Source organism: Perissodus microlepis, chromosome 22, assembly GCF_051167445.1.
Source record: "Perissodus microlepis isolate ML-2025 ecotype Zambia chromosome 22, ASM5116744v1, whole genome shotgun sequence".
NCBI classification, from domain to species: Eukaryota; Metazoa; Chordata; class Actinopteri; order Cichliformes; family Cichlidae; genus Perissodus; species Perissodus microlepis.
Genome location: NC_140481.1, coordinates 10,731,079 through 10,753,846, shown reverse-complemented (window position 1 = coordinate 10,753,846; position 22,768 = coordinate 10,731,079). Strand labels below are relative to the sequence as shown.

General features: G+C 43.3%; 2 protein-coding genes across 3 annotated transcripts; both read left to right on the top strand.

The window, feature by feature from the left end:
• The first annotated feature begins 5,168 nt into the window (after window positions 1–5,168).
• On the top strand, window positions 5,169–11,902 carry LOC146362614 (sodium-dependent neutral amino acid transporter B(0)AT1-like). 2 transcript variants are annotated; one of them, XM_084919188.1, is made up of 14 exons: window positions 5,169–5,180; window positions 6,878–6,917; window positions 7,122–7,325; window positions 7,868–8,008; window positions 8,393–8,530; window positions 8,618–8,799; window positions 8,888–8,998; window positions 9,619–9,731; window positions 9,821–9,949; window positions 10,059–10,215; window positions 10,338–10,542; window positions 10,629–10,788; window positions 11,399–11,561; window positions 11,693–11,902. In XM_084919188.1, exons 3-14 carry the CDS (start codon window positions 7,127–7,129, stop codon window positions 11,900–11,902), a joined length of 1,908 nt encoding a protein of 635 aa, XP_084775314.1. In that variant the 5' UTR covers window positions 5,169–5,180; window positions 6,878–6,917; window positions 7,122–7,126. The 2 variants fall into 2 exon arrangements, with proteins under 2 accessions (XP_084775314.1, XP_084775313.1); XM_084919187.1 differs by lacking the exons at window positions 5,169–5,180; window positions 6,878–6,917 and having other exon boundaries at window positions 7,127–7,325.
• Window positions 11,903–15,685: 3,783 nt separating this feature from the next.
• LOC146362613 (uncharacterized) lies at window positions 15,686–16,741 on the top strand. The gene is made up of 2 exons (XM_084920169.1): window positions 15,686–15,699; window positions 15,940–16,741. The coding sequence occupies exons 1-2, from the start codon at window positions 15,686–15,688 to the stop codon at window positions 16,739–16,741; spliced, it is 816 nt and encodes a 271-aa protein (XP_084776295.1).
• The last annotated feature ends 6,027 nt before the right edge of the window (window positions 16,742–22,768 follow it).

Genomic DNA, 22,768 nt, shown 5'->3' with positions numbered 1-22,768 from the left:
TGTTTCATTTCCAAATATCAACCATGGAAAAGGTTCCAGCTTCAACCAGATATTTAATTATAAGTATTTAATTTAACAAACACTCAGCTGATCTCCAGAGATTTCTAGAGGCAATCGTAATAATCAGTATTGGTCAAGCTACTTGAAAATAGTAATTAGTTACTAATTACTGATTACTTCTCTGAGAAAGTAATCCCATTACTTTATTGATTAAATGGTAAATGGCCTGTATTTGTATAGCGCTTTACTAGTCCCTAAGGACCCCAATGCGCTTTACACATCCAGTCATCCACACATTCACACACTGGTGATGGCAAGCTACATTATAGCCACTTATTTTCATAAGTAATTAGTTACTTTATTACTTAGTTACTTTTAAAAAAACGTGACACACAACCTGAATACAGGTTAGCAATAGACCTTCCAGCCCAATTCTATTTTTTCTGCATAATCCTTCATATAAAACTGAATCAAAGTCTCTTTTTAAAACTTGTTTTATTAGTTTCGGTCTTTTAACTTTATGCATCAAGAAAACATTAAATTATATGCAACAGTCTTTGACTTGAAGAAATTTGTTTAACATTTAAACCTATTTTCTGCGTATTCCAGCATATAAAATGAAATAATGTTTTGCGTTTACACTCAATCTTTCAAATAGATGCAAGTAAAATACAGCAAAAAATAAATAAAATCAAAGATTCACTGGCACTGAGTCCTTTCGCTCTTAAATCTATTTTCACCTGTTTAGCAGGAGTGGGGCCGGTGGAGGTTTGCCCGGTGCTGCACCAGTCATGTCAGCGGGGGGATCCAGGGGTTTCTCTGTGAATTTCACATTCCCGTGGCAGCTGCCTGCTCAGATTGAAAGTTAAATTTTTTGTTTTCTTCCCACGCATATTGTACAGCGGACGCTAATGTTTTTGTCACTTTTAATGGAATCAAACTCAAAGTAATGTCAGTACTTCCAAGCTTTAAAACGCTGCATGCTCGTACTCTGTCCCACACTCTGCTGCTGATTTTTCCCAATCAGTCCACTAATACAGTGGTGTGGCGGATAAATACAACAAAATAAAATGATACGACCAAGACAAAAACTGTAGTATTCTGTAAATATAATACAATACGCGAATTCACTGTGTAATTGTGTAACTTTATTAGCAGCGACCTCCTGAAATGCGCCAACAACATTGAGAGTAACATCCTCCTCTCTGCCCCTCAATGCTCTCTGGTCGGTATGGTAACACCTAAATATATCTTTCAAAATAAGACACACAACTACAACACGGGAAAAGACCCAGGGAAACCAAGTTAATGATAAAAACCCTGAAAACCATAAATTTCACACCCGAGCCTCAGCTCTCACGGCCCGGTACCAAACGACTCATGGCCCGGGGGTTGGGGACCGCTGCACCAATAGGAGGTCGGCATACGTACAGGTAATCTCCATGAGCACAAAGCTCAATCTGATGTCACTAATGTAAAATATTAATGATCACACTAACAAACAGATTTAGCTGTCAGCACAAAAGCCCCACCCACCTCCTGGTTAAACCTTCTGTTTGTGAGGAGCAGCCAATAAAAACAAAACTGGCTTAAGCGGCGAGGTGACTTGTCTCAGACAGTGGATGAACTGCCAGACTAAAGTAAAAGACAGTTAAGGATTCATTTTAATTCTGTCATGAACGTTTAAAAAAGCACCTTCCTCAAACAGTGGGAAAGATTGTTATTTGTTATTTTTTTATTGCTTGTCCTGTAAATAAGTCAGTGAAGCACTGCAGGTTGTTTTATGTAAATGAAATATTTTAATGAAGCAATATCTTGAGATTATTTTTATTATATTAGTGATTTCCATTTAAAAATGACTGATACTCAAATCTGACATTATTTTACACATTTCTTCACAGACAGCCTGAATGTAACATAAATCTTCATAATTTAAGTGCTTTTAAGCTTCATGTATCTTTCAAAAAGACATCCAGTATTGTCTTTTAACATGGTCCCATGATGACAAACCTTAAAAAAAAAGAAAGAAAAGAAAATCCTGAATTTAGATTGCTGTAAAATAGCACTGTTGCCGCATAGCAAGAAGGTCCTGAGTTCTATCCCACCATCAGGGTCTTTCTGTGTGGAGTCGACGTGGGTTCTCTACCACAGTCCAAAGACATGCAGTTAGTGGGGTTAGGTTAATTGGTGATTCTAAATTGCCCATAGGTGTAGATATGAGTGCGAGTGGTTGTCTGTCTCTATGTTTTAGCCCTGCAACAGACTGGCGACCTGTCCAGGGTGTACCATGCCTCTCGCTCTAAGACACCTGGGACAGGCTCCAGGCTCCAGGCTCCAGCCCCCACCCCCGTGACCCTGTCAAGGATGAGTGAAAGAGAACGGATCGATGGATGATGCTGAAAAAACACTGAATCCTGGAGGCAGGGATCTATTAAGAAAGAAAGAATTGTGATTAAAGTCAAATGTAATATTAAGAAAAAGGGTCACTGTGATACTAAGACAAAAAAATGAATAGAGTGGAAGAATCAGTCATTTAGATGCTATTTCACCCCCACAGTGAAGCATTTAACATTACTGATGGTAACCTGCTGACTTCACATGCACAAATGAACTATTAACTATTTGATGATTCGGTCTGCAGCAGGCAGTGGGGAGTGAGAAGAGGAGTAACTTTTTTTAAAAGTTGCAGGTAATTTCTCACAGGTCAGCAAATATCACCAATGTCACAAATTGTTCTGCACAGGCTTTAAAAAAAAAGGGAAGCCACGGTTGCTGTAGCTGCAGTTTCCACATTAAAAAAAAAGCAGCGTGTAATAAATTCACTCTCAGAGAAAGATGTAAGACAAAGAGGTCAAGAGATTATTCTTCAGAGGTAAGAACTGTTCAGCAACAGACATTTTACAAAGCAGCAACAATGGGAAACTCCATGTTAGATTGAAGTAGTCAGACAGTGGATGTGTACACAAAGTGCTGCTTGAGATATCTGGTTATTTCATATTGTGAAATGTCTTTAAAAACAAATTACATTATAATAATTTCATGTTATTAAGAAGTACATGGGTAGTTAGTGCAGGCTAAACTGGGACTGCTGTGTTGCGGTTCAGTTTACAGTGATGGACGGTGGTATGCATAGAGAAGGGCTTGGAAAAGAATTGAAAGAATTCTGAATTGGACAGAATTTTGGCAGAATTTTGCAACAGCAAAGGCGATGGTAGAAGTAACTTCCAGGGGAAAATGCTGTTTTGTCTTTTTTAAAAATGAGATTTGATGGGATATTCTGTTCATGTAGTTTTTTTGTCCTGTTGACCACTGAAATAAAAGGTAATGCTTCACAGTAGGTGAAGCAATTTAAATTTAACCCTCCCGATTTCCATACACCTGTTGTCCTCAGGGGTCAAAAATGACCCCAGTTCATTTGAGTGTTTTTTAAAGTACAAAGTACAAATTGTCAATCAATTCAGTGTTACACCTTAGTTTAGCTTAAGACCAACACATTACCACAAAATTTACCTTTCATTTTGCAATTTGGGGCCACCAGACCTTGTTTACATAAAGTATAGTCAGTTTTTTAGCGAAAATAAAATCAGACTAAATATTCAATTAAATATTAAATATTCAATTAAATATTAAATTAAATTAAATATTAAATATTTAAACGTTTAGATTAATTTGACTATTTGACTAACCACAGAGTGCTGTATGTTGAACTTTAGTGAGAATGTTTTTCTTGAAGCATTTCAAATTTTTAAAGCAGCACATAATCACACCTGTTGTCCTCAGGGGTCAGAAATGACCCCATCTGGTTTGATTGATACTTAATTAATATGAAGTGGATTTTTCATCCACTTTTAATTAAAACTTAATTCAAACATTTTGACACAATTTCTTTTTTAAGTCTGATAAAACCTCATTTAAATGAGCTTTTCCTTTGTTTTTGGGTAAAAAAATAAATTAAATCATCAGTTATTGTGATTGTCATTTCACAACCAGAGTCGGTTGCTTTAACAGATTATCACAGACGGGTATATGGCAAAGTTAATTTAGAAAGCTGTTTTTAAACTACTTCAAGTTTTTTACTGGCAGCGAATAATCACATCTGTTGTCCTTTGGGCTAAAAAATGACCCCGTCTGGTTTGACTCTTTATAAAGGAAAGGTATAAAATATCATCCATCTCTGTGTTTCAAGGTTTTATTCAACTTTATTCCAACTCATTACCTGACATTTTTCTATGTTTTGGCATGGTAGGAACACCAGGGCATGGGTCTTAGTGAAGGCAAACTTTCATGAGAACAAAGGTGTGTCCATATTTGACACAATTGCAGGAGGAAGCTCAGGTTTATTCCTCTGTACTGGTCCCATCATGGACAGCTTTCTTTTCTGCAGTTGCAGACCAAGGGCATATGAAGTAAACAAGTTGTTACAGGTGATTGTTTTCTTTTGGAAACCTTCTGTAATGTTAGAGGCAACTTGCGTGCCCTGACTGCAGGCCAGATAGTTTGCCATCAAACTCTAGCATGTTCCATGTACAGCTGGACCTGGCATCACATACTGCCCATGTTTTTATCTCATAGTTCCTCGGTTTACTTGGGATGCTCTGTTGGAATGGACAGAGTCCTCTGAAGGGGACTTGGTGCTCATACAGTCACATCAGTACCTGGATCTGACATCACAGCAGGAGAAACACCCACTTGTTCCACACACCTCATGGGAGCACGTTTGTGTCATGAACGACGATCTTCTATTGTGTCTTTATCATGAAATGATATCACTTTTGGGATTCTATGATTAATCCTGTGTCACCTTTAAAACTTTTCTACCAGACTCAGGATGTCATAAACTGGCCGTAGCGACTTTACTGGATAGATGCACAGCAGTAAGAATCAACATACCCACATATGCCTACAGCTGCATTCGATCCATTATTCTTCATCTGTTGTTGTCCCTCCTTGTTTGTCATTGAGTTGGCTGTAGAGCAGGTCATCTACTAATTGGATGGTTGTTGGGTCAATCTCTGTGTGCTCTAGTCTGGAGTTCTTACCAAGGTATTCTTGGGCAAGTTACTAAACCCCAACTTGGTCTCTGATGCATCCATTGGCATGTGAAAGTTAAAAAGCAGAATACAAGCAGAATACATGGTGTATAATGCTTTCAGTGCTCGAGTAGAAAAGCAATCAAAGGGGTATGGGACCTGGCATATGTGCTTGGACCGTGGTAGATTGTCTTTCTCTGTGGCACATGAGAGAGTCATGCATCGTCTGTCACTGGGAAGGATAGAAGACCAGATCAATGTTTCCTCACATTACTGCAAATATTTCTGTCTCAGCTGAGTCCTCTTTCTTTCTTGATTCTTTGTCTTCATCATAATTGAAATGGAAGATGTGTAGTCCTCTGACACATCTTCTATTTCAGTTTCACATTCTGAAAATTCAAGAAACTTCAAGAAACCCAGTCACTTTCTTTCCATGCTCCTCAGACTACCATGTCCTGGATGCCTGAGAACTTGTTTGAACATAGTTCAGATTCTTCCTCATCATCATCTTCATCACTTTCCTTCACTTCATACCCTTCTTCCACTTCTGCGGGTGGGTGATGTGGGGGCTTCTTCAGAGAAAGGGTAGCATGTGGTCTAAATATTGGCAATATTTTCTTTATCTTCTAATCCTGGATCCTCCTGATCGTTGATTCTTCCTCCTCATTATATTAGAGGACAATATATGCATTGTTCTACTGGTCATTCCTTTCCACAACATGGTAAAAAAATTACTTTTTTCATACTTTCTGTGTATGTATTATTGTAGGGTCTACCTTACAATGTAAAGCACCTTGAGGCGACTGTTGTTGTGATTTGGCGCTGTATAAATAAAATTGAATTGAACTGAATGTAGAGCACCTGCCTCCTCATTGTGCTGCCTGTTATGTTGTTGTTGTGGTTGTTATGACCATTGCTTGACCCCACACATCAATGATCCAAGATCAAAGATGTTTAAAACCAGTATGGTGTGACAATGTGGCCCTTTGCAACACTTTGTACTTTTTTGACCCCTGAGGACAACAGGTGTTAGTAAATCCAATAAAAACCCCATAAATAAATCAAATTACTTAAAACCTATTCCAATCATGCAAAGCATAGTACTGAATAACTCCTGTTATTTTCAGACCATTTGATGGATAAAAAACAATTTTTTGATGGCAAAAGAGTTCTTTTCGGGTCAAAAATGACCCGAGGACAACACAAGGGTTAATCTGATGATTTTCTTTAGTGACACTTTCCAAACTCCACCTTAATATTTACCTTCTACCGCCCCATTATTTAGCCAAGTCCCACTTTACTCCCTGAGTGTGACTGCCACTTACATTGATAGTGGAAATGCACCACTCCGTAAATGTTGATGCCAGCCTTTCATTAGTTAGTTATTGTGTTAGAGAGCAACACTGATAAGGTTTACAAGGGCCGTGAACTACTTGACAATCATACTGTGAGGTAAACATGGTATAAACTTTATAAAAAAAAAATCACTTCCACAACTCTGTGATAATTTTAAAAATACTTTAATGGTTATCATTTAGAATAAGTCACAAATAAGCCTTCACAGACCGAATAATGTTCTTATTGTAGCAAGAAAAAAGCCATCTAGTTTATCGGGGATTACAAAAACGTGACCCGATGGTAAAGATAGAGGTTTATATTGTATCATTTCCGTTATTAGAATTCACCCAATCACTCTTCGCCCAGGGAAAGGGTTATTGGCAGCATCTCGTGTAATGTATTAACCACTAAGAACAAGGTTGCACCTTTTTCCGCTTAAAGTTGCTGACATCATATAATATAACACAGGTTAAGACAAGTGAGTGATAACCACAAGTTAGGTGCAACAGGTCACAGTAAATGCCTCAGTGTCCCTCACCTGGACACACAGTAGGGATAAAGGACTCAGAGAGAGGGAGGAGAGAGAGAGAGATAGTCCTCAGAGACTCAGGAGCCGACTGCACAGAGGAGGTTTACTTCTGAATCCTCTCAGTTGCTTAAAAATTTACAAAAGTAACAGAACTTCTTATTGAAGAGAGACACAGAAGCTCTTATTTCCAATTTCTTTTTTGCACGGAGGAGGTTTACAGCAAGCCACCATGAAGCTGAAATTACCAAACCCAGGACTGGATGACCGAATCCCATCTCATGAAGATTTGGAAAGGATGGAAACCGAGGAGGCTGGGGACAGGCCCAAATGGGACAACAAAGCCCAGTACCTCCTCACCTGCGTGGGCTTCTGCGTGGGACTCGGTAACGTCTGGAGGTTCCCATACCTGTGTCAAAGCCACGGAGGAGGTATGCAAGGACGTGTGGGGCAGTAGATGTGAAAGATATTTGAATATAGACTAGATGCCACAAAAGAAAATATCAGTGGATTTACTTTGTTTTTGCTAACAAAAGGACACTATGGATTTTAGTGATTAGAAAGAAATTATACCATTTGAGAAATGCTTTTGTTAAAAGGTTACAACCAAGTGATAAGACAAAGCATGCAGACATGTTGTATCAACACAAAGAACCCCACAGTATGAATTATGGAAATGCCCGTTTTATTCACCATAAATAATCAGATATAGATACTGACTAGATTTTTATTGAATTTTATTTCTATTTAATGAAACTCAAAAAAAGAAAGTCTTTCTTGAGATAAATGCTATGGGAAAGGTAATGTGTGAGTCTTATTCTTGGTTTGTACAGTTCCTAGTTTAGCTAATAAAAAGCTGCTTTTCACAGTTTACAAGTATATTTGTGCTTAGTTTCCTTTGTTAAAGTGTCTAATAAAGTGAAAATCTCACCACTTTGCTAATTCATTATGAATGTGAATGTTGTGCTTTTAGGAGCGTTTATGATCCCGTTCCTTATCCTGTTGGTTCTGGAGGGAATCCCGCTGCTGCACTTAGAGTTTGCCATCGGTCAGCGCCTGAGAAAGGGCAGCGTGGGAGTGTGGAGAGCAATCAACCCTTACATGACTGGAGTTGGTGTGTACAAAAAAACCCATGCATGTGTGTGGGTGTGTGCGCCTTCGTATCTTTGTGTTTTATTGTGTCTATGTTGGCAAAATGGCTCCACAGACAGCGATAAGTTATAATTCCCGTAATGGCTAAATATCTCATGTATTAACTAATTTAGAGTTTTTAGAGGATGAAATTGATTCTGCTGCTCTTCCATTAGGTTTGCTTTTGCAGCAACGGTTACTCAAGCTAGGTTTTAATACAAAGTACAGACCGAGTAATCATTCCTATCCAAGCATTTAGAAAAAAACACTCAATATTGGGATCAATAAATAAGCTAGCAAACATGGCCCACATCTTAAGCAGATAATCACTGTGAGTTTTTCCACTGCTTTCTTCATTCTTTTGCAGGCATTGCATCGTTACTTGTCTCATTTTTGGTCGGTATGTATTACAACACCATCATGGCCTGGATCATGTGGTACCTGTTCAACTCCTTTCAAGATCCTCTGCCTTGGAGCCAATGCCCTCTCAATGCTAACAGCACAGGTGTGGCTTCATCTAACAAGAGGTTACAACAGAACGTTATGCGATGATTAGCCTGCCATCAAGTTGCTCTTTACGTGCCGTTTGCAGGTTTAGTGGCTGAGTGCGCACGGAGCACCACTGTTGACTACTTCTGGTACAGAGAGACTCTGAACACTTCAGCAGCCATTGATGACTCTGGAAGTTTGCAGTGGTGGATGGTGCTGGCCCTGTTCGCTGCCTGGACTCTGCTGTATGTGTGCTGCATTCGTGGCATTGAGACTTCTGGCAAGGTCTGAAAAATCACAATGTCTAAGAAAAGGAAGTGATTTTTACATGTAGGTTTGCTCAGATATACACGTGCCATCTTTCTTTTTTCAGGCTGTCTACATCACCTCCACTCTCCCATATTTTGTCCTCACAATCTTCCTCATCAGAGGATTGACTCTCAAAGGCTCTACAGAGGGAATAAAGTACCTCTTCACACCAGATGTAAGGGTTCAATGTATCACATGCCACAAGAATCAGAAGGGACAAGATGAACTTATTTGTCATTATGGTTTTTGTACAGTTTTACAACATCTGTGGAGAATTACTCAATAACGTCAGTGAAACGTGGACCTCATTGTTTCCACTCTTCATGCTTAGCTAAGCTAGATGGCTGAAGGCTCATATTTATTGCACAGACATTACAGTAATATATGGTTATATAACTGTTAGAAAGTGTATTTACAGAGATACAAACCTATTTCTTTAAGCTATTATTTGCTGTTTTAAGACACCCAGGCCTGAAACATGATAGCAGTAAACCTTTATCACAGGACTGATAAAAGCTGATATAAAAGCTGATACTGAAGGCTGAAACACAGCCCAGTTAGTACTGTAAATTCCAATACATAAGTAATCTAGATAGGCACTTTAAAGCCAAATTACCTGGTGACAATCTCACACATCAATTATTTTTCAAACAGCCTTGTTGCATTGTGTGTACCCTCTTAGATTATTAACTAACAACAGCCAGTGAGGTGGGAAAGTGTCCGTTTTAAAATTCTGTATAGGTCAGAAATCTGCTCACAGCTCAATAAGAATGCTTATCTTTGGATTGTCTTTAGGTGGATGAGTTAATGAATCCACAGACTTGGTTGGATGCAGGAGCTCAGGTTTTCTACTCCTTCTCCTTGGCTTTTGGGGGCCTCATCTCTTTCTCCAGTTACAACTCTGTTCAGTGAGTAAAGCTCTTGATTACACAGTCATAAAGGAACCCACTGTCCAGCAAGTGTCCTCACACTATGTCCTTTTAAAATCTACTTGCAGCAACAACTGTGAGCAAGACGCCGTTCTCATCTCCATCATCAATGGCTGCACCTCGGTGTACTCTGCAACGGTGATCTACTCCATCATCGGTTTCAGGGCAACGCAGAAATTTGATGAATGCCAGGGAGAGTGAGTTTCAGTTTGCACAAAAGATGACATTACAATAGGGGAAAAATGAGAGAGTGAGATTTACTTGTATCTAGATAGACTCATATGAGTTTTTTCTTACTTTTTTCAGTAACATCCTGCATCTCATCAATGCCTTTGACTACCCTGAAACCTCCATCACAATAGACAACTACGATCAGGTTCTGACCAGCCTAAATCAGACAAATCCAGATATCATCCAAGGTTTGCCCTTAAAAACCTGCGACATTCAGAATTTACTCAGTCAGGTCAGTGGAGCCTTTATTTTTTTGTATCCTGTTAATTCCCTGATTATTTGCCCAGTTTGAGTGTCACAAAAATGATTCAAAATCGATTCAGAACTTGAAAGATTTGCCCTGTACCGCTTCAGGGTGTGGAGGGAACGGGCCTGGCCTTCATCGTTTTCACAGAGGCCATCATCAAGATGCCTGTTTCACCTCTCTGGGCAGTCCTCTTTTTCATCATGCTCTTCTGTCTCGGCCTTTCAACTATGTTTGGGAACATTGAGGGAGTGGTGGTTCCCCTTCAAGACCTTAGAGTTCTTCCTCAAACTTGGCCTAAAGAAGTTTTTACTGGTAACTTTCTCACATTGAGAACTTCTTCATAACCACCATGGAAAACTGGGTCTGATTGTAACCGCCTGCTTGTGTTGTTTTTTCAGGTCTTACTTGCTTAATATCCTTTGCTCTTGGGCTCATATTCACCCTACGCTCTGGGAACTACTGGCTAGCTCTTTTTGACAACTTTGCAGGCTCAATCCCCCTCCTAATCATCGGTTTCTGTGAAATGTTTGCAGTTATCTACATCTATGGGATTGATAGGTAAGTGTGCCCGTCCTTAGGTGATCATTGAGTCAGTGTCCAAAGTAATGACCTTCTAGGTACTTTATCAAACATCCGACCATCTAAACAGAATCATGTTTGTACTTGTCATTATGGGAAAGTTTGCTTTCCTGGTATTTTCATAAGAGGCAGAAAAGGTCAGTGTTCAGTGAGGCAACCAACAGTTCTTGTTAGAGTTCAAACAAAGCGTTGCCTTCTGACCTTGGAGTAGAGATAATGTAACTCATCACAGCAGAAGTGTGTTTTAATGTTTCAACAGGAAGGGGAGGAATGTGTAAAATGTACTTTTGCCTTAGAGTTTCTGACCATGCACATGAAAGCAGTTAAGTTGACTTATTTATAACAATTATCTAATAGTTAGAAGAAAAGGTGCAAAAAGGTAGTGTAATATACATCTTTTAATGTTTTCAATTTGGACTCAAAGTTAGCTTAGAGAAAAATAACAGACTATAGTCTGCTTTAGTATCAGCCAGTTGAGCAAACAGTGACATGTGATGCTTTATTTACTGTAACTAATAAAATCTACAAGGTCGCCTTTTATGGATGATTTTACACGTACATATGTCTCCCTCTTATTGCTTTCAAACAGGTTCAACAAGGACATTGAATTTATGGTTGGCCACAAGCCCAATATTTTCTGGCAGGCAACATGGAGAGTGATTAGCCCACTCCTTATGATCTTCATCCTAATTTTCTACTTTGTTACCCAAGTCACCAAAGATTTAACCTATCTGGTGTGGGACGAGGAAGCGGTAAGTTTGTTGTTCACAGTAGTTTACAGGTTTCAAGAAACAAGTTTTTACATACAGTAACTGCAGGAATAAAGATGTAGTTTGATGTTTAGTGCTGCAAAATGTAACTTTTTTGTTGATCCCGATCACAGGCGAGCTTTCCCGTACTGGAAGCACGTCCCTATCCCTCTTGGATCTACGTCATCATCTTTATCCTTGCTGGAATTCCCAGTCTGGCCATCCCCATTTTTGCCCTCTTTAAATTTTTCCAGAGGAAGTGCTGCAAGGACAAAAGCTACAAAGATCACCCAGTGGACACTATCTCAGCCAAAATAGAAATGAACGGCAAAGCAAAGTTCTAGGTTGATGTCGCCTTGATTGTTTAATGTGACTGATGTGTACTTGCTTTTATTGATGTGTTCTATGCACAAGATTGCGACTGCTGACTATTATCTTTGAAAAACAGATGTATATTTTTAAGTTGTTAGTTAGTTTCTGCATGATTGTGCACTTTGGGAGATTTATTATAGCGCTACAGGACACCCAACGGCTGCTTAGCTTATCTTGGCAGAAGGAAACAGGTTGACCTGCGCTGTTCATAAAATATGCTTACAAGCATCTAAAGCTCAATAATTAACTTGTTCTCAGATTTCATCTGTATGGAGTGCACAAAGAAAAAAAACATGGGTGAGCCGGTCTGATATTTTTCTCCTGTACCCACAAAAAGTAGTAATGTTAAGTTAACCAGTCAGTGGTTGAATATATAACTATTCTTTTGATATTTTAAATGTACCACGCATGTATGTCTAATACAGACAATTGACTAATTATGGGACAAATCCTGACCATCGTTCCCTAGAGTGATGGCTTTGCAGTCACTAAATCTTTCAGAAGAATGGTATTCATTCATTCAATCAATGCAAAGATGAACGGAAGACGCTTTGGTGTCACGTGGCAACCAAGCATATTACTCAGACACTTTATGTTGCATTTTCCTGTGGTGTGCCAAGTGCCTCTATATACATGAGGTTTATTTTAATATTTTGTAAATAATCCTTGGATTAAGTAAGATTTTTACACACTGTAATAATGTCTTAGATTTTTTTAAGCTGGAAAAAAACGAAGAATACGGGCCTCACTACCTTTCAGCCCCCTTTTGTGTTGTTTGGTTATTGTGTTTTTAAGGCGGACTGTTGTAAACTTCTACCTTGTGATGTACAGTTCCAAGAAAAGGTTTGTGAAACCTTTGGAATGACCAGGATTTCTGCACTGATCCTAACTTGAGGCACAACTATTGATAAACTTTGTCTGACTAAACTAGCACAAACAACGGAGCTTTTCATGTCATTATTTGAACACACTGAGCACACCGATCATGTCATATGTTTGACTTACTAAATATTGAATTGATTAACTCTTATACTTTCTTTAGCAGCGTCCATGAGATGTTTTCAGTAGCCGCTCATGAAAGTTATGCGATGAGCAGCAGGACTTTTGTAAAAGTGTTTCAGTTTCTCAGTATTTCTGGAATGTTTTGTACAACACTCTTCCTCAGAGCTCGTCTTTTTCACTGTGTTCTTTGGCTCATTGAAGTATTATAGCACCCAGCAATAACAATTGGTCATGAAACCAGTATCGATGGCTGCAAGGCAACTGGGACAAAGCAACCCCAAACCATGATGAAACCTCCGCCATGCGGAGATGGAGTTTTTAGTGTTAGTGTTCAGCAACGTTTTTGTTTTGTTTTGTTTTGGGGTTTTTTTATCAAACATGACATTGTCTGCTTGACTCATTTGTTGACACTTGTCAGAGTCTTGAACTGTTGGCACAATCTCCTTTTTGTTTTTTTGTTTTGTTTTTGTTTGCTTCATTTTGTTTCCTTGGTGATGTGCTGCCTAATACAATATCTAGTGCAGTTTTCTTGTCCAGCAGACAAAAACAAGATTTTATTAAGTTACCAAAATCTTTACAGACCCTGGACTTCAGATACGCATAATAATTTAGCTACTCATCTTGATGCATGCTCAATCATCCAGGTAAGTAAATCTCCAAAAGTTGATTCTGTTCATCTGGACATAGCGTTTTGTGGGAGAAACGTTTCATCACTCATCCAAGTGACTTCTTCAGTCTCAGCTGACTGCAGGTTTCCCCAATCTTATAAACAGTACATTTGCATAATGACTGAAACTAGCACCACTGAAGGAACAATGGGCTGGGAGGTCAGTTCCTTAATCATAATTGTGCAAATTCTCATGACCACTGATCAAAGACCGGTGGCCATGAGTACCATTCACAGAGAGTTGGGGAATGGCTGCAATCACGGCATTGTAAGATGGTGAAAGATGTACCCATAGGCCCCCTCCTCGATTCAGAGATGGTCTTTCCCTTTTCACGTAAACGGCCTCCTTGACTCCGTGCTCAAACCAGCGTTCCTCCCTGTCCAGGATGTGTACATGCTCATCCTTGAAAGAGTGTCCACTGGCCTGTAGGTGTGAATAGACTGCTGAGTCCTGGCCTGACGAGGTAGCTCTTCTGTGTTGTGCCATCCGCTTCGCCAAAGGTTGTTTGGTTTCCCCGATGTATAAATCCCGGCAATCCTCCTGGCACTTAACAGCGTACACTGTGTTACTCTGTTTGTGTCGGGGGACCCGATCCTTGGGGTGGAACAATTTTTGGCGCAGCGTGTTTTGGGGTCTAAAAGCCACAGAGACACAGTGTTTAGAAAAAATCCATCACAACTGTTCCGATACTCCTGACATATACGGGATCACTACAGGTTTTCGCTTAGTCAGCGGTTGTCCTTCTCTCCTGGATCCCCTGGAGCTTTCTTTTGGCGCCTTCTCAGCTTTGACAAATGTCCAGCTGGGATAACCACATTTACTCAGGGCCTTCTTGATGTGATGTTCTTCTGCTTTCCTGGCTGCTGTGTCTGTGGGAATGGTCTTCGCTCTCTGTTGTAGCATCCTGATGACACTCAGTTTAGGCTCCAGTGGATGATGAGAGTCAAACCTTAAATACTGATCTGGACTGCAAATGTACCGTTTATAAGGTCGGGGAAACCTGCAGTCAGCTGAGACTGAAAAAGTCACTTGGATGAGTAACGAAACATTTCTCCCACTGAAAACACTACGTCCAGATGAACAGAATCAACTTTTAGATATTTGGCTACTTCATAATCTTTTGCTATCTTGCTGACAGGTTAGTTTTGTTTTTCATTACTACGGCTCTGGAGTTCCCCCACCCCTGCCTTAAATCAAAGCTGAAAGTCTTCAGGTCAATCACATCTTGATTTTTAGATGTAAAAACTGCTGTGATGGTACACTAGTTGGGAAACATGTGTTATCGGCAATACTTGTTACAACTAGTCCTTTCAACTAAAAATGTCATGTCAAAAATCTTCCTTCTCTTACATATAGATACAGTACTCTGCAAAAATCTTGAGCCACCCCTCATTTCTTTATGTTTCACTATAAATATGGGAAATAGGCACAAAATACGTAAAACATGGTAAATGTGACAAAAAAGGGACATTTCGAGTAGTTCTTTGGATGTTGCCTGCCTCCTGTTCTGTTCTCTGTCACAATGACCCCACACTGGTTTTATAAGAGAGACCCGAGGCGGCCTCTTGGCGGGCCAATGACTGATGCAGTCACTTTCCACTAGTACCTACTGAGATCAGCTCAGCACAGCTTGACTTGGTTTTCAGGGTTTTCCATTAGGTGATAGAACCTGGTACCAGGTATAACTCAGATGGAGTTAGATGGGCCAGTAGGTGGGGGCCATACACCTGGAAGGCAAGAGACAAAGAGACAGAAAAACAACAGTGCCATCTATCATGGCATTTGACATTTATGCAGATGATTGTAAACGTTCTGCAAAAATGTCAGATTTGGTTGGTAGCCCATAAAAACTGATGCCACTGAGTTTGAGTTAAGTTCTTGTTAAATTTGGCACAGCTCAGCCTTTTGTCCCTGTTTTCATTCCCTAAGGCTTTCTGACAGCCATCCACTGAGACAATTTCTGATGACGTTTCAGCAAACAGAGGATGTATCAGCTGATGGGTCTCAGCACCTGTATCAAGTCTTAAGGACAAGACTTTTAGGTACTGTTCACCAACAAGTCAAAATCATCAGCCCTCTACCACCATGCTTGACAGCCGGTATGAAGGGTTTATGTCAGGGGTCGGCAACCCTGGGCACGCGTGCCACAGCTGGCACGCGAAAGGTTAACTGATGGCACGGCCATAGCTGGACTGGCCATCGGGATACCGGGCTTTTGCTCAGTGGGTCAATGGTGATTTTTCATTTTTATGGCCCGATTATTATTTTTTTGGTAACAGGATAAACAATTAAAGGTGGTGGATTGGCCAGATGCTGGCCGATGTGTAAAAATAACTCAGTTGTAATGTACGTCGTCCCCTCCGCTATGAAGCTTATGAGACTGACTTCCCCGGGCATGGTGCAGGCTACCAGGAGGAAAGTGAGACAGGAGGCGACACCTGTTCTTCCCACCATCCTCCGTCTGACCCCTCTGATGACCGCTCACACAGCCATGTCACACCATTGAGAGCAGAGTTAGAAGATATACAACGTGAAAGGTTCCTGTTCCAGCAGTCCCATGACCAGATGAGACCCGGGCTGGCTGATTTCCAGGCCCTTCATGCTAGTTTGCTGCAGCTGCTGGGCTGTGCAGAGAGTCTGCAGCTCAGTCCACCGCCCAGAGCCCCTGCTGTTCATCTCCAGCCACCCCCTGATGAAGAGGAAGAGGACTGGCCTCCACCACCTCCTCCTGTTGTGTTCAAGGAGGAGTCTGTCTCCAGCCAGGGTCCAGTCGTGGACCACATCGATACAGTGATGAAAGAGCTCCAGGATCTGAAGAGGGAGTCTATGGCTGCACAGGAGAGTCAGATCATCCCCCCACATGAATCTAAGCCAGGGTTCACTTCTCTTCAGCCAAGGACCACCTACCCTCCAGCGCCGCCTCCGAGAGCACACCCCCCTCCATTGCAACCACTGCCAGTTCCACCTCCGTCCTCATCTACTCCTTTCTGGCCCTCACAGATGTACAGACCCCCCGACTTAGCAGCGGCCCCAGATTTGACCTACAGGGGGCCTCGTCCGAGCATTCCCAAGCTCACACGCCGTGATCCTGGGGAATTTGCTCGTCTAAAGATAGCGCTAGAGAACTTATTGCCCCCCTAGAGTTCAGAGCTCTTCAGGTACCAAGTCTTGTTAGATAACCTACACCTGGAGGAAGCAAAGTTGATAGTGGACGCTTACCTCCATTCTGCCACGCCCTTCAGTGACACCATGAATGCTCTTAACGACAGGCTTGGGCAGCCCCACCAGCTTGCCCTGAGGAGAATTGCTGCTGTCATGGACTCACCTGACATCCGCCGAGGGGATGCAGCCGCATTCGAGCAATTCTCTCTCCACATCCAGTTGCTCGTGGGCATGCTGAAGACTTTAGGCCCTGATGGGGAGGTCGAACTCCAGTGTGGCTAACATGTGGCTCGACCATTCTGGTCAGGCTTACACCCTGGAAGACCTGGCTACCTGGTTAAAGTATGAATCCTGGTGTCAGGACTATGACGGCTTGCCCACGCCAATGATCACCAAAGAGAAGCCTGATGTCATACCAAGCAAGCGCTCTATTGCGGTTCTTCACGGTGCAGAGAGCACACCAGGTCACTAGGTACCACTCCAAACAAAGCTAGGCAGCAGCCCTACTGCGCCTTTTGCGATAACCATGCCCATCACCTGAGTCAGTGTCCGGAGGTCATCAAGCTGAGTCGCGAACAGCTCACAGACTGGATAAAGACCAACAAGAGGTGCTGGCATTGCGCTCGCTCCCATCAGGCAGCACAGTGTACCCTCAAGTAACCCTGCAGCCTGTGTCAGGGTCGTCATCTGCAGGTCCTTCACAACGTGAATTCTAAGCCCTTAAAGACACATGGCCCAGTGTCTGCTCCCCCACGAGAAGGTGAGAATCCTACGGGCGTCCTGTACCTCGATTGTCCTACAGAGAGCGGCCAAGTCCTGTTAAAGGTTGTCCCAGTCATCCTTCACCATAATGGCAAGACTTTGAGCACTCACGCAGTTTTGGATGATGGGTCAGAGAGAACTATGCTGCTACCCACCGCTGCCCAGACACTTGACCTTCAGGGCATCCCAGAGACACTTCCATCGCGCACTATCAGACAAGATGTGCAAACTCTACATGGCTCGTGTGTCTCATTCGAGATCTCCCCTGGTGGCAAACCTAAGCTGAAGTACAAAGTCCGCAATACCTTCACCGCTACCCGTATCGACCTAGCCGAGCACAGCTACCCTGTGGAGTCCTTGCAGCGGAAGTACAGACACCTCAGAGGCCTGCCTCTCCAGGCCTTCAAGAAGGTCAAACCTCTCCTTCTCATTGGCAGTGACCACCCACAGCTCATCACTCCAACTGAAGCTGTCCGCCTTGGTCCACCGGGTGGTCCTGCTGCTATGCGCACCAGGTTAGGGTGGACACTACAGGGTCCCTCCAGCCTTATCGGTTCCTCTTCGCTGCCACAACAGTGCCTCTCCATGACTGCCATTCCTCCCCAGGTGAGTGAGCTACTCAAACATGTAGAGAAGTTATGGCAGGTAGATGTCGTCCCAGTGCCAGAAGGCAAGGTGGTTACCCGTTCAAGAGAAGATAACTATGCAGTTAGCCTGCTAGAGCAGAAGACAGTTCGTGTAGAAGTCGAGGGCATCCAACGCTATGCCACCCCCCTCCTTCACCGCCAGAACATGCCACACCTTAAAGCTAGCCCTAACGCTGTTGTTCCCAGTTTGAGAAGCGTGGAGAGAAGGCTCCAGAAAGATCCAGAACGAGCTAAGATCTACCGGGCGGAGATAGAGAAGATGGTCCAGGCCGGTTCGGTGGTTACGGTGTCCCCCTCTGAGGTTGCTCAAGCAGATGAGTCATGGTACATCCCTCACCACCTTGTTAGCCACAATGGCAAAGATCGCCTTGTGTTTAACTGTTTGTTCTAGTTCCAAGGCCAAGCCCTCAAGGAACATCTTCTGCCTGGGCCTACCCTGAGCGCATCGCTCCTTGGTGTCCTCCTTCGCTTTCGAGAGCATGCCGTAGCTATTAGTGGTGACATTAAAGGTATGTTCCACCAGATTCGCCTTCTTCCCGAGGATCGTTCCCTCCTGCGGTTTGTGTGGCGGGATCTGCACCCTGAGGAACCTGTGGCTGTTTATGAATGGCAGGTCCTCCCCTTCGGTACAACCTGCAGCCCATGCTGTGCAACCTTCGCTCTACAGCACCACACCAGGGACCACACGGAAGGAGATGATCCGCTACGTCACTCTGTGGGACAGTGCTTCTATGTTGATAACCTTCTCCAGAGTGTGCCAACCCCTGAAGAAGCCCGGGACCTAGTGGACAGGCTAAGCGCCCTCCTGTCTTCTGCTGGATTTGTCCTTCGCCAGTGGGCCAGTAATGAACCCAGCACCATTGGCCACCAACCTGAAGACCTCAGATCCACAAGTGCAGAACTTTGGCTCACTCAAGACAAATCAGACACCTCTGAGCCAACTCTGGGCCTTAGCTGGCACTTCCCCACGGACACCTTGGGTTACAAACACCGCAAAATCAGTTATGGTGCCCCCACTATGCGGAATATTTATAAGGTTCTTGCAAGCCAGTACGACCCACTTGGCTTTATCCTACCGTACACCACCCAAGCCAAGATGCTGGTGAGGCGCCTTTGGGATCAACAGAGCGGATGGGATGACCCGCAGCTTCCGCCAGAGCTACTGCAGCAGTGGGAAACCTGGGAAGAGGGGTTGCCGTTCCTTGCACAAGTCCTGCTTCCTGCCTCCAGGAAGTAACTCACTTGCACACCTGGCGCTATGTGGATTCAGCCCAGAACCCCGCGGATGATATAACCCGTGGAAAGTCCCTTCCAGAGCTGACCAGACCCAACAGATGGAGTCAAAGGCCTCCTTTCCTGCGCCTAGGTCCAGAACAGAGCCTCCTCTAGAGCCAAGCGGCACTGTAAAGAGACCTTTTGTGGAGTTTCTACCACCTTTGACCCCGCCACCTTGAACTTCAGCAAATATGACACCTGGACACAGCTGCTGGAAGCTGCTATTATGCAGTTGCATGGGGCGGCCAAAGGCGGTGGAACTTCCTCGGCTTATGACTATATTCGAGCAGAGATGCACATCCTGAGAGAAGCTCAACAGGAGAGCTTTCCTGAGGAGTATCGACTCCTTAAGCAGGGGAAATCTATCAGTCGCAGCAGTCGTCTCCGTGCACTATCCCCTGAGTTCGACCACGAAAATGAGGTCATCCATGTAGGTGGACGTCTTCGCTGCTCTGAAGACCTCGCCTTTCCCAGCTCCCATCCTTTCGTTTTGGATCCGACACATCCAGTCACCCGCCTGCTCATCCAGGATGTCGACAGTCGCCTGCGGCATCCAGGGCCAGAGAGGGTCTTCGCGGAGATTTGGTGCACTCATTGGATCCTGAGAGGCCGGGAAGCAGTTAGGCATTTTCAAAGGACCTGTCTTGAGTGCCGCAGATGAAGAGCCCGACCAACTGTTCCCAAGGTGGCTGACCTGCCAGTTGCGCGCCTAGGCCTTTACAAACCTGCCTTTTATTCGACAGGCGTGGACTGTTTTGGACCCTTTGAGGTCAAAATTGGGCGCCGGGTGGAGAAGAGGTGGGGCATCATCTTTAAGTGCCTAACTATCAGAGCGGTCCACCTTGATGTCCTAACCTCCATCGATACAGATGCCTTCCTAATGGCACTTCGACGTTTCATTGCCAGGAGAGGAACCCCAGCTGAGCTGTACTCAGACCACAGGACCAACTTCCGTGGGGGAGAAAGGGAACTCCAAGCAGCTTTTACAGCCATGACCTCTGACCTGCAGAAGCTCCTGGCTCCCCAGAAAATCGTCTTCCACTTCAATCCACCAGCGGCTCCTCATTTCGGGGGAGTGTGGGAGCGGGAGATTAGATCTGTCAAGATGGCACTCTACACTACAGTGGGATCCCAACCCCTTCAAGAAGAGGTCCTCAGCACGGTCCTTGTGGAGGTGGAGGGCATCTTGAACTCCAAACCACTGGGTTATGTCCCATCTGACATCAGTGATCCTGATCCAGTGACCCCAACTGCTTTCTGATGGGGCGGCCTGACGGAGAACTTCCTCAAGTGGCTTACCCTAAAGAAGAGCTCCTGAGTTGCCAGAGGTGGAAGCACTCCCAGGTGCTGGCTGACCACTTCTGGTCTCGATTCATCCGGCTGTACCTTCCAAGCCTGCAGCTGCGGCAGAAATGGCAGTCATCCCCCGCGGATGTCACAGAAGGTTTGGTGGTGATGATCGTAGATCCTCAGCTGCCTCGCACTTCCTGGCTCGTGGGTCGCATCTCCAAAGTCCACCCCAGTGCAGACGGGCACATCAGGTCTGCTGACATCAAGGTGAAAGACAGGACCTTCACCCGACCTGTGGCGAGGCTGGTGGCACTGCCTGCCCTCCCGGACGAAGACAGAAGGCAATCATATTGACTTTGTTTGTAAAGTTGCCTTTTGTTGTGAGCAGATGTACTCCATACATTTGGGGGCGGCTGTACAAAAGGCCCCATAGTTACGGTTGTTGTTCAGTTGTTAGTTCACCTGTAGTTTTTTAGAGTGGCCAGTAGAGGTCACCCCACCGCTTTGTATGAGAGAGACTGTGGGCAGGGAGAAACGTGGGCAAGGCACCTGAGCTTTTCTGCTCTGGAATGAAGTGCTCATTCCGTGAAAAGTGTGCGTTAATGAGCAACGTAAGTTTGTGATGTGTGAGGATGTGATAATAAGATGTGTTTGGGACTGTAACTGAGGTTAGGGGGGAAATTACTATGTTTCTGTCTGTGCCGCTAGCGGGCGCTAGGCTAAGCTGAGCTAACTCTCCTGCCATGTGGTTGGGTATAACTGTGTACTGGGTTAGCTCTCTCAGTGGGTCTATACGTGAGTCGTGGGTAATATATGGCCTATGGCAGGGGTCTGCAACCTTTAACACCCAAAGAGCCACTTGGACCCGGTTTCCACGCAAAAGAAAACACTGGGAGCCGCAAATACTTTTTGACATCTAAAATGAAGATAACACTGCATATATTGTTTTTTTAACCTTTATGCTTTGTATGAACAACTAAAGTAAGTAAGTAAAGTTTATTTATTAAGCGCTTTTCACAGACAGGCAGTCACAAAGCGCTGTACACAAATATTAAAATAAACAATACAATCAATAGACATTATACACAATGTAAAAGATCAAATGTAAATAAAGAATATAAAATACGTAGATCAACAAAAGGCTTGTTTGAAAAGAAAAGTTTTTAACTGCTTTTTAAAAGAATCCACAGAACAACTAAAGTGTTGCTTATGAAATCCATGAAGTGCTACCGAGAAAATTACATTTTATTTATGTAATTAACACATTCTGAACTCTTAAAGAAATATAACAAAAGGAAAGACACCCAGCTGAACTAAAATGATCCATGTAGCAAACAAAAACTGTTGTGAGCCGCCACCCTTATATTGCCTTTGGGCTTTTGGAGCCTTGGCCTGACTTTTAAAAAGTAATTGGAAAAAAGCACTATGCTGCTAAAAAAAAAAAAAAAAAAAAAGATATTTGCAAAATTCTGCCTAAATATGTATTTTACCTGGTTAATATGTGTGGCGGGGCGTGGTCTGCAGTGCCTCTGTATGGGAGTCGGACGCACCGGAGCGGCACCCGCAATCACGCCTCGCCGCCTTAAAGCCTGTGCTCTCTATGCTGTTGTGTTGGTATGTGTCGGGCTGTGAGCTGAAAAGCTACAGCCGGCTGTATGCGTACAGCAACCATGTGTGAAAAGCGGTCAATAAAGAGATGCTGAAAAGCATGTTCATGCAAACATCGTCGGGTCTGTCGCGATATGTTTACAATAAGACTTATGGTCCCGAACCTCTGCGCACAGCGTCTGCAAATCGGGGCTTTCATCTTTACGCAGGACTGTAAGCTGTCATCTGTGGGGCGTGAGCTGTGTTTGTTTTTAACATAGTTCACGGTGGAGAATAGCTGCCGACATAATGTGGATCCGAAGATCCATAATTGGCCTACCTGGGGTGGAAAGTCTCGATAAATGCACGGCGTTTCGGCTTCCGCGAGTGTGATGCTTATTTTGAGCGATGAAAAAATAATAAGATATAATTTAATTTTTATATT

Coding starts and splice junctions, on each gene's coding strand:
- LOC146362614 (XM_084919188.1), top strand. CDS start 7,127: ATGAAGCTGAAATTACCAAACCCAGGACTGGATGACCGAATCCCATCT. Junction 8,009..8,392: donor CCCTTACATGACTGGAGTTG/GTGTGTACAAAA, acceptor ATTCTTTTGCAG/GCATTGCATCGTTACTTGTC. Junction 9,950..10,058: donor TTTGATGAATGCCAGGGAGA/GTGAGTTTCAGT, acceptor TACTTTTTTCAG/TAACATCCTGCATCTCATCA.